Source organism: Uloborus diversus, chromosome 9 (genome assembly GCF_026930045.1).
Source record: "Uloborus diversus isolate 005 chromosome 9, Udiv.v.3.1, whole genome shotgun sequence".
In the NCBI taxonomy this organism is placed as follows: domain Eukaryota; kingdom Metazoa; phylum Arthropoda; class Arachnida; order Araneae; family Uloboridae; genus Uloborus; species Uloborus diversus.
The window spans coordinates 138,087,348-138,099,111 of NC_072739.1; the positions used below are offsets into that span (position 1 = coordinate 138,087,348).

At 33.5% G+C, this 11,764-nt stretch overlaps 1 protein-coding gene across 1 annotated transcript in view; it reads left to right on the forward strand.

Annotated features, from left to right (window-relative positions):
- LOC129230027 (probable phospholipid-transporting ATPase IM) overlaps positions 1-11,412 on the forward strand; it is a 289,397-nt gene extending 277,985 nt beyond the window's left edge. The window contains exons 22-24 of the mRNA XM_054864412.1: positions 3,241-3,324; positions 5,985-6,230; positions 7,264-11,412. Of these exons, the coding sequence (XP_054720387.1) occupies positions 3,241-3,324; positions 5,985-6,230; positions 7,264-7,806 (873 nt within the window). The 3' untranslated portion in view covers positions 7,807-11,412. The remainder of the gene's footprint in view (positions 1-3,240; positions 3,325-5,984; positions 6,231-7,263) is intronic.
- Positions 11,413-11,764: the final 352 nt, after the last annotated feature.

Below are 11,764 nucleotides of genomic sequence, written 5' to 3' on the forward strand. Positions count from 1 at the left end.
CAGAAAGTCAGTTACATTGAAATTGTTTCTCCCCCAAAAAGTTAACTGTTCCCATTTACCTCAGACTACAGTATTTATAGGCTACATGGAAACACCTTAATTGTGCATCAAGAATAGCAGGGAAGGTGAATTTCAAAACTTTTTTGCAACCTTTTGCGTGACAATTAAAACTAGTTGAAACCAGTGACTTTGCATTTGTAGACCCTTCTGGAAGGGAAATGTAAGATAACTAAGTTTTAAAAAACAACTTTTTTGAGGTATCATTATCAAACAAAGATTGCACCTACACAGCTGTTTGAAAACACCCAGAATTCTCTGAATGGGCTTCTTTTCACCAATAATGTTTTGAAAATCACCAAGTGTGACGAAAAAGAAAAGATTTCGTTTTTGCCACGGAAATGTTTGCTCTTCATTCTTTAATCTTGCATTTTAATGGCACTTATAATGTCTTTTACTGGTTAAAAAACTTTGTTGAGTAACAATTGAATAAGTTTGAATTTGTAATTCAACTCGGGAATATTTGGGTAATTAATCTAATCTTATTACTTTCATTTAATCTTTTGTTAAAATGTAGATCTTGAATCATGGCAGGATAAAGGCAGATATATTTCATCAATTACTATTTTATTATTCATTTCAATACAGTCGACTGCTACAACGCGATTCGACTTACACAAAATAGCTATATAACTCAAATTTTTCATGAGTTACCAATTTTAGAGCTAATGTGAATTTTTCGTCCACAACACGAATTTTTTAGAAGAAAGTATCGGCTTTGTTATTGGCTACTAAATATTGATTTTGTGAGTGTTATTACATCCCTATAAACATCACTGACTGAAAATTTCCCACATCAAACTAATCTACACATCAAGTTGTTAGTGCACCAAATACCCATTCAGCATCCTTCAGTAATTTTTTTTTCACTCTAAAAATTAAAGTTGATGAAATATATTGGTATCTTCGTGATATCTTCATTGAAAATTTGTGAAGATGGGAAGGAAATGAAGATTTCTGATTTAAAAAAAAAAAAAACTAGAAATCTCAAGCTGCTTTAACAACTACAAAACTTCGACAGTAGCGCAACAATAAATATGAGTGAATCTTCCATGCGTACAATTAAAAGTCAAGACAAAAAGATATTCAAAAAAGGTTCAGATCTTATTTTCAATATTTAAGCTTGCAGAGCAGTCTAGCAAAGTAAATATTATGAAAATGGAAGCTGCTCTTGTATTATGGATTTAAGAGATCAAGAAGAGGATCTGTTGCCATAAATTGAAACGTTACAAAAGAAAATGCAAAGCAACCGTATTTAAATATGTACTACATAATAACAATCTGATCATAGAGCATAAATCACCATTATCTTCATTTTTGAACTCATATTTTTCTATATCTGCTGTACAGTATTATTATAGTGCAGCATTTTATTCTTACTACATACTGTGCGTATGGTGTTTTATTTTATGTTATTCTCCCTTTGATCATTCATTTTGTGCATCTCAAAGTATTTCATGTTGAATAAAACGGTTTTTTATTTTTTAAATACAGTAAAAGTTTAGTTCTTTATGTAAGAAGCTGTAGTGTATAGTTGAGGATTGCTTTAAAGCAGTTTGAGGGGTGTTTATAAAAGTGTAAAAGAATTTAGTATGCTTTTAAAAAAATTATATACATATATTTTTCCACACCGCGAAATTTCAACTCACACGAGAAGTCTTGGAACCAAGGCTGTTTAGTTGGAATCGGACTGATTTTGGGGTAAAGAAGTCGGTTTCATTCAATAATATGCCGACTCCGTGTTTCTTTTCTTTCTTTTTTTTTAATTTTCACCGACTCTTGCATTTTTTAAAAAACTGACTACCAATTAATTTGATTACATGTACAAAGGCCTACTAATAAGAAAATAACTCATTGTGGCAGCCAGCTGGCTTGATTATTTATCGAACTTTCTTTAACTGATAGCAACTGTGAGCAAATGTTTTGTTGCCTAACATTTTCTAATTAATCTCTTTCAAATAAAAATAATATATTTTTTACCTTGATCTCTCAGTTGTAAAATAGTAAAAGGAATGTGTGTATCGCTTGAGCCAGTTGGAAAGCTTCTAAGGGTGCTTGATAAATTCAAATAAGTGTTGGTACAAAAGCGCAAATTCAAAAGATCCAATAAAATATAATTTTTTTTTTTTTTTAAATCTAAAGACTTAATCTGAGAAAGCTTGATCATCTCTAAAAAGTACAAAATAAAATCGGTGCATGATTTAATGGTTACAACACTCAATAATTGTAGTTAATCCTAAAATCTTCATATTAAGGTTAATTCTGAATCTGCCAATAAAATTAAAATTAAAAATTGAACTAAGAAGCTATTCGTACAAAGCTGTATACCCAACCTTACCCCGCAATATAGTGCAATATTTTCGTTGAAATTTTTAAAATGAAATTTAAGATTTGTTGTTGTTAAATTTATCAGAATTAAAGTATTTCAACTTTTATAAACTCTGAAATTAAGGTGAGGTGTTACCCACCAGATTGGTGTAACCCGTGAGGGGGGGACCGCCCTCTCTCAAGGAAAGTTTTTTGACTTAGCAAAAAAGTTTTTTTTCCTCTCAAGTTAGAGCTTTCAAAAATTGAAATCACAGGATTTGATCAACATCAATTTATTAAACATTAAAGAGAAGCAAATTAATCCTTATATATATATATATATATATATATATATATATATATATATATATATATATATATATATATATATATATATATATATATAATTTTAATGAGATTTTTATGTAATCTCATTTTAGAAATTGCAACTATTAGATAACTTGATTTTCAAATTGAATTTCTAACGTTGTATGTATCTTAGGTTTACAATAAAATACAATTCGGAAATTTCATAAAAAATAATTATTATTTCAATCTCTGTTTATTGGTTTTCCCCCCTTCCCATTATGGGAGGAAGGAGATTTGAAAAAATAAATCCATTAAAAAATGGGAGTGCGACGTTTCAAAATCCAGGAGTCCTTTTTCTTCCGACTCCACAGCCCTGCTTGGAACCCCTGCTCGACTGTGTATTCAATTATAATTTATAAATTATTTGTATTTGATAATTGATTAAATACATTTTGAGCTCATGGGACATATATGTGCCATTGCCCTTAATGAATTAATCTATGTCTGACACTTTTAATTTTACAATTATTCTCTAATTTACTAATTGTAAGTGCTTCTCCCTTTCAGACCTTGTATGATCCTGTATTTATCTCCTTCTACAATGTTTTTTACACTTCCCTTCCCGTCTTAGCACTTGGAGTTTTCGATCAGGTAATTTTTACTTGTACTTTTTCCTAAAACATAAGAGAAATGTGATGTATATTAGAGCAGCATTTTTATTGCCACTGTATTGCAGACATGCCAACTCTCCTGCTTTAGAAATCCATTTCTAGCCTCCTGCAACCAGAGAAATTTCTCCTGTTCTTTAATGAAGTAAAAAGAAAGCAAACATAAAGTAATATTTATCGCTGACAGTGAGCGAGAAAAACAACATTCATATTCCATCAAAACGTTTCCTCTATTCTATCGAATTTCTTTTGTGTTAGTCATTACAAAAAAAAACATAGTACAGTAGATTAGTAAGTTAAATAACAAAAAATATATACACATTTTAGACTATAATAAATTGATAAATATCAAAAGTAAGATACTGCAGAGGAGGAGGGGAAAAAAGGAGTTAGAAAACTGTTCCCAAAACACCTTGAGCAAGCAATGCCCTATATAGAATTTTTTTAAAAATAATGTACTGAAAAAAGGGGCTAATACAAAGATTTCATAACTCAAGTTGTAAGTTACTTTTTACAATTTTTGTACATATTTGTCTAATTATTAAACTTTTTTTTTATTTCACTTATTTGAAAAACTCTTTTGCAATGACATTATCTATTTCTATAATATAGCTATTGATTTATTATCATGTTTTAAGACAAATGTTGTTAATTTAGAATAAAATTTCCCTGCTTAATCGAATAATACTTCTCGAATAATACTTCATGGAACCAACAAGATATATATAATTTCGCATCTCAGAAACTGCTCTAACAATTTGGCTGAAATTTTGGAAATAATTGTAACTTTGCATTCTAAGTTGATCTACATCAGTGTTTTTTCTGTAAAAACTCCATTTTTTACAATAAAGCAGTTTTTAATCTTAAGTCTAATTAAGCTTTGAAAAAAACTGAATTGACACGTAAGGCAACCATTTTGGATGATTTGCAACCATAACAATGAAAATTTGTCTCTTCTCGTTTTGAAATTTTAAACTTGCTTAGGATTGCCAAGCTTGACTGATATTAGCTACTTTGGCTAATTTCAATCACACTTTGCTAAAAACAAATTCAAAAAGCATTATGTAAGTCGATATAGGCCTTTTTTTTTTAAGCGAAACTATTGCTTGGCCGTCTAATTTTATTTAATTTCTTTTTTACACTTCAAATAGTTTTATATGTTTTTTAAATGACGCATCAAAATTTTATTTCGAAAAAAACATATGTCTTGAAACTTTATATTTTGTTAAGACTGTTGTTGTTATAATTTGTTGAAGTGGTTTGTGGATCATCAGTTTTTATGGATAGCATGCTGTATGTAGCATTTTCTGGCATAAAGTGACCAACTACCCTAAACGTACTTATTCCAAATGAAAATCTCGATTGGAATAAAATCATGAATCGCAACATAGTATGGAAGGAAGTATTGGGTTAAAAACCGGTTTCAAACATAGTTAAAATTGGCTCCAAGTTCAAAATCTTTTAATTAATGACAGGAAAATTGTATAATGGAAACAGATAGTTTAAAGTAAAATGTTGATTTAATTGCATTCAGCATCTTCTTTGTTTTGGTACTTTAGTATTATTAGAAGTTCACGACTCATTTTCAATCCTTGCAATTTTTTGATATTTATTGTCACCATGTTTGATCTCAGAAACTACTTTTGTGACAATACCGTGTGTTAAATATTTATGCGCAACCAGCTCAGTGCTTCCCTAGGTGGATGTCTGTAGGGGAGAGGAGGCCTATATTCAGTAGTAGGCTTCTTATATCAGAAATGGTTATAATGCTGATGAAGCGTTTACATGTACAGTGAAATCTGTCTACAACAATACTGTTGGGACCCAAAAAAAATGTTATTATAGACAGGTTATCATTATATACAGTTTGATTATTTATGCTGACATTTTACTGGTACCACAGAAAATATCGTTATAGACAGGTTCATTGTTATAGACAGTATTGCTATTTTTACATAGGTTTCTCTGTATATCTCTCATTTCTTGGAAGCATAGCCAACGACTGGCGAGAACGTTAATATTTCGTTAACGTGATGCTTTTCAAGTATGTTTCAAAAAGTATCGAACCTTAGAAAAACAGGAGTTGACAAAAAACAAAAATTCTTATAAAGCCGAGCGAAGCTGGGTCGTCCAGGTACTCGAAAAATTTCAACATCATACCTTGTAGATTAATTATATAATGTGTTAATATTTTATGTCTAAGAACATAAATGTTATCAATTTTGTACTGCAAAAACAAATCTACTGCGAAATCTATGTATTGATGATTAGTTAAACCCACTCATAGTGTTTTTTAATTATATTTTAAAAATTTCAATGACTAGGACCAACCTAGCTGCCCAGACCTTGTTGCAGGTCACACTTTGGCATTTAGGCTCACCTGAAAATTAACAAAAGTGACTACTTTAGTAGGATTGTGGGCACTTGGAACAGCTTACCAAAACAGGTTGTAATGAGCAGGGGGATAGATGGTTTTGAAGGGCCATTGATCTTCATTGGGAACTAGTAAATTGACTAGGGCCAGCCTAGCTAGGTTCAGAACCTGTTGTCACTCTGGTTGTAACCCTCTTTATGGATCTTTGTGTATAATTTCTTGTTCTGTAAGGAGACGGACTGAGGGTTGTCTCTTGCCTTTGTATATAGGATGTGAGCGACAAGAACTCAATCCGCTACCCCAAGCTGTACACCCCCGGCCTGATGAACCTGCTCTTCAACAAGATGATCTTCCTGAAATCGGTGGCCCACGGCCTCCTCACTTCCTTCATCCTCTTCTTCATCCCCTATGGCGCATTCAGCTTTGCCGTTGACCCCAACGGACTTAACATCGACGACCACCAGCTCTTCGGGACCACAGTCTCCACCATACTCGTCCTGGTGGTCACCGTGCAGGTGAGATATTCAGACCAGCGCTTTCACATTTCTTTTCGCAATAGACTTGAAACTTTTACTAGAAGCTGATATATTAACTGCCTTTCGTGTTGTTGCTGTTACTTGTATGTTATTTTTTTAAATGTACTGAATCTAAGTTACATGATGAGAGATATATATATTTTTTATTCTGTTCCTCAATTTGCCTCTCTTAAAATTGTGCTCATAAATTCTAGACAAAATAGCTTAATTTTAAACTGTTCTTAATAGAAAGCTTATTAACAGTCGGAATTAACTGAAAAATAAAATGTAACAATTTCGGTATTAATTCTATTATATGGTTGAATAAAGATAAAATAAGGGTTTTGTTTTTAAACAAGAGGGTTGAGGCAGTCATTTGTGAACATATTGCATTTTTAAAAATCAATTTTAAGTGTTTAAAAGATATATTTGACATAATTTTGAACTTTTGCTAATCGAGGAAATATTGATCTGACGCTAGAAAATCTGGAAAAGGTGGATCTTGGTGGAACTTTTTGTTCCATTTTCTTCGGCACGCTCGCAATTACAAACTGCCCGAAATCATGTGGAGCCATTTTGCAGTTCCATGGAAAATCCCCAACTCTGCTGATTAGAATAATAAACCCTAATGTCTTCTGTCTCCCCTCCCCCCAGCATAAAATGAGGCACTGTTTATCTCTTTTCATTGGTCCCAAAAATTTCCTCGGATTACCTCGCCTGGAGTGAGTACATGACTAATCTATTGATGCATATGACTGTTTTAAAAAATAAAATTTAACTTTTGACTCGATTTTTAAAAAGTTTTCTTAAGTAAATTGTTATTTTATGATTTTGAACTTTTTGTGTTGCATTTCTCCAGAAGAACCTTATAAATTCTTCATATTTTAAGTCATTGTTTCTGAGTCAGCAGAAAAAAGGTTGGCCACTCTGCATGGTAATGATTTCAATTTTCAATGTACTTTCGTTTAAAAGTAGTGATGGCTTGTAGTTAAATTTTCTGCTGTATTTCATCAGTTCTTTTCATGATTCTCAGATTGCCATCGACACGGCCTACTGGACCAACTTCAACCATGTGGTGATCTGGGGCAGCGCCCTCTTTTACCTGGGCATGACCATCCTCATAAATATGAACTTCTTCGGCAACCCCTACGTGGGCACGTTCCGGATGACCTTGAGCACGGCACACTTCTGGTTCACCCTGTTCCTGACTATTGCGGTGCTGGTGGTGCCGATCGTGGCCATCCGCTTCTACTATGTGGACACTCACCCCACCCTCTCGGATCGGGTGCGGCTGCGGCAGCGACTGAGCCACCTGAGGTCGCGACCTTCAGAGCCCACGCTCAGGATATCCAGCGTCAGGCGCAGCAGCAGGCGGTCCGTCAGGTCAGGATACGCCTTCGCCCACCAGGAAGGCTTTGGCCGTCTCATCATGAGCGGCAAAATCATGAAGAAGAGCAAGTCCAGCAACTTCGCTGCCAACAACCACCTGCACTCCACCCCTAGGCCGCAGAATCACTGGAACCACAAGTCGGGCAACTCGCGGGAGAAGGGCAGTCCCTCGACTGTGGAAGTCTAGCGTCTCGTGCGAAATGAGCTTCTCGTTTGTTTCGATGCCATGGTGTCTTTTTTCCTCTGCCGTGTGTGATGTCCACGAGCTGGAGACACATTGTGAGACCCGTTGTTGGTTTCGATGCTGTGGTCTTTAATCTCTCTGCTTCGTGTGATGTCCATGAGCAGGATACACTTGCGAGACCTTTTTGTTTACATGCTGTGGTCTTTTTCCTCTCCTTGTGTAATGTCTACAAGCTGGAGATGTGTGAGAGCTGTTGTCTGTTTCAAGGCTGCAGTCTTTTTTTTCTGCTTCATGTGATAGCAGGAGACTGCACAAACAAGAGTCTGCTGTTGCTCTTGTGCAAGCCTGTAGCCAGACGTTTGTTTTAGTATCATTTTATGGGCAATATGTTTTTAAAAGTGATATTTATGTAACTGTATAGAAGTTTTTATACAAGGGGTGAAACTTATATAATGGCAACTCTTTATTTGCACCTGACTCATAAGTGATACATGCCACCCAGTTTACAGTCCTTCAATGTAGTCACTAGCACTGTATACTACTCGTTTCCAATGACGTTGAAATGGTAGAAGATCTGTTCTGTTGATAGTTTAAGTGGAGTGGTCTACTGTTACAAGAACCTCTGGAACAGTGCTGATGCAAATGCCTTAATGTGGTTCATTCATCATAGTGGTTCCATCATCATCAAGACTAAGGCTCTTGTAAGAGACTTTGACTTAATTTCTAAGATGAACCCCCGAACTGTACCAGAGATACTTGTAGCAGTAGACTGCTTCATTCGAACTATCAACAGTACGGGTATTGCTACAAGTGTCCAACGACTTTCACATTGTCCAAAATGGGTTGTACACAATGCTAGTGAGTATATTAGAAAGACAGCTAAACTGGATGCTATGTGTCACTTTTGTATTTGATATAAATAGTTGCCACTATTAAAGTTCCAACCGTCATTTGTCTATCATCATCATTGTTGTTTTAAGGGAGAGGGCAGGCTGTTCAATCACCACACAGTGGATGCTTTTTAGACTTCCCAAACTACATCCGAAACTTTTTTTTTTTCAACTTACATTCTGATTAATAGCATAATTAAGGCTGAACTTTTTATACCTAGTTAATGCATAGTGTTGAACATCTTTTTTTTCTCTTATGATCATTTTGTTCAACTTTTTTTAGCTTGGGGGGGGGGGGGGGGACTAAATCCTAGGTGTTTTTTTTAATGTTGCGTACATAGTTTGTTTTAGTCCTATTCTTTTAAGCAAAACATTCGCTCCACGTATCAGTTGTAGATACAATCTGGTCTCTTGACAATATCGTTTTGCATGTATTTCCTTTAAGAGATATACTAAGTAAATCGGTCTAGAGGGCATCCCTTTGACATGGGAATAACAATATCTTCATAACTGGTCTGATCTGAATAGATTAATGAACACTAATAGTATTTTTATCTTTTTTTTTTTTTTTTTTTTTGTTTTTTTGGTCTTTTAAATGTTTTTGGTGCATTTTCTCTAACAACATGGAGCCCATGATATTTGTGTAAGATCTACATGTGCCTATATACAAAGAAAAAAAGCATTAGAAAAGGTGAGATTGTTTTCAATTGGTTCGCTTGCTTTCTTTGCTACAGGCTTGCTGCTACAGTGCACCATTTTGTTGAAGGTTACATCAGCATCAAAAATTACTGCTCAGCCTATGATCATTTTTCTTATATTTCAAAAATATTTCGGACCATTTTTGCTAATACTTCTTAAAGAAATTTTATTTTATTGTCTTAACTGGTCTCTCCCATTGATAGTGTAAGTGAAAATTGAAGTTTTAATAAGTAAATATTGTATTCATAACAAGAAAAAAAAAATTTTTTTGAAGTGTTAATTGGATTGTATAGAATAACTATGTAGTTTATTTTTAATAACTGGTTAAATAAGATGGTGAACTTTGTTTTAGTACTATATAAATAGTTTTTATGTTGACAAAACTTTTTTTTTTCTCATTCCATTTTTATTTACATTGCTTAGATTCTAATCTGGAGACACACTGCTGAGAAAAAGTTTTAAATCCACCCCCCCCCCCCAAAAAAAAAAAAAAGCACCAGACCAATTTAATCCGGCCTTAGAATTTTAACAAATGTAGTATTATTTTAGCGTTATTCAAAATGAAAATTTTTTGTCAATCTTTTCAAGTTTTTTCAACTCAGGCATGTTTTTCTTTAAGGAGTATAGCTTTATGCATATTGTATGTCAATTCATTTCGATACAAATTTAATTCGTTATAGTTTTTAATTCATCACATTCTTCCATCATTTAAGATTGAACATTTTTTTCAATTAAGTATTCATCAATTAGAGTTAATTTGATTAAATTTATTGCTTAGTACCTTTTTTAAATTACAAATAATTATAATCTATTTTAAAGATTGATGATTTAGCATCGAGTAGACCTAATGGCACCTATATACGATCAATTTGTATGGCGATGAATTGAATGACTGAGGGCGCAAGAAACCATGATGGCAGCATCCATCAGTGGTTGCAGTCCTTTTCCAATTTTATAGCAGGTAGTAAATGCTGCATTTTAGATAAAATATCCGAATGATTTTTTAATTTAAGGAGAGTCATTTGCTAACACTTGTATTTTGAGATTGTGGCATTTAGTCTAAGAGCTTCAAGCCTTCTCCACAGTGTTTTTCCTTAATGTTTTAAAGCCCAGTACGGTTGTGTGTATCGAGTTGGAATATTGCCTTGCATAACTTTGATATTCCGATTTTGCACGAGTCCCCGCCTGCTAGCACCACCAGGATGAGCAGATCTCAGTCTAGGTGGCGCTGCAGCAGCCCTCTACCTGTGTGACCGGAGACATGTTTCTATACTTCTGAACTTCTTGAAAGGGTGGTTGGAACAGGAAATATGCACATTCTTTTTGGTGTGTGTTATTATTTTATGTATAAAATGTGCATTTATTTCGTGAGAGGCGTTTTGTAAAATGTACTTATGAAATATTTTTTTTTAATAGAATAAGAGGAATATCGGAATGAATGGCACATTTAGAAGCAAAAGTGATACAAAACCAATTTGGGGCTTTAAAAATTGCTTTATTCCAATATGATGATTTTAATTAAAAACTTATTGTTCCTATCAAAACAAATTCTTTTCATAAGTTTTCATTAGTTCATTTACTGTGGTGAGTTTTGTGTTATCCGTCATGTTTTTTTTGAATCAAGTAAACTATGCAGTTTCTTTACTAGGTTTTTTTCTTCTGATGTTACCTGTGCGTGAAAAGCTGGTGCTTTGTAAAACATCGGTGTTTCATACATGTATGCTTTTTGTTTCATTTTAGTCCATATCTGTTTAAAATTATTTAAGGGGGCGGGGACTTTATGAATTTGAATAATCATGGGACAAATTTCATTTAAAGTTGTAGCAAAAATTGTAGCTCTATATTCTGAAGAAGAGCACTTTGACTTAGGCGATAATTATTTTTTATATATATTAAATAGAACTTGGAAACTAATTTTTTGTCCTACTTTAAATAAAAATAGAAAGGAACTATGTGTAGTTTTTATTTACCTAACCCATGATAATTTAAAAAGCTGAATGAAAAATAAAATTTTAGTAATATATAAATGAGAAATTTTATTTTTTAATGAGAAATTTAATTTTAGTAGTTTAGGCATTGTAGTACCTAATCGAACAGTAAATTTCAAACTGGCACGTGGCGTTCTCCATCCTCTCAAGAAGTTTGCATTTCTACAGTATTCCATTTTTGGCCAAGAATTGTGGGTTTTTACGTCACATTTTTAAAAACTTTCTTAATGTTGGATTTTTTGCCTCTTAATGGAGACGATACAGGAGGTGTCTTTGTACAGTAATAAGCCACATTGTTGTACTACAAAGCGTGTTTTATGTTTTTTACTCTTACCCATTCTTGTACAGAAACTCGAAAAAGGGCGAGAGGTTTTCGAATGCACA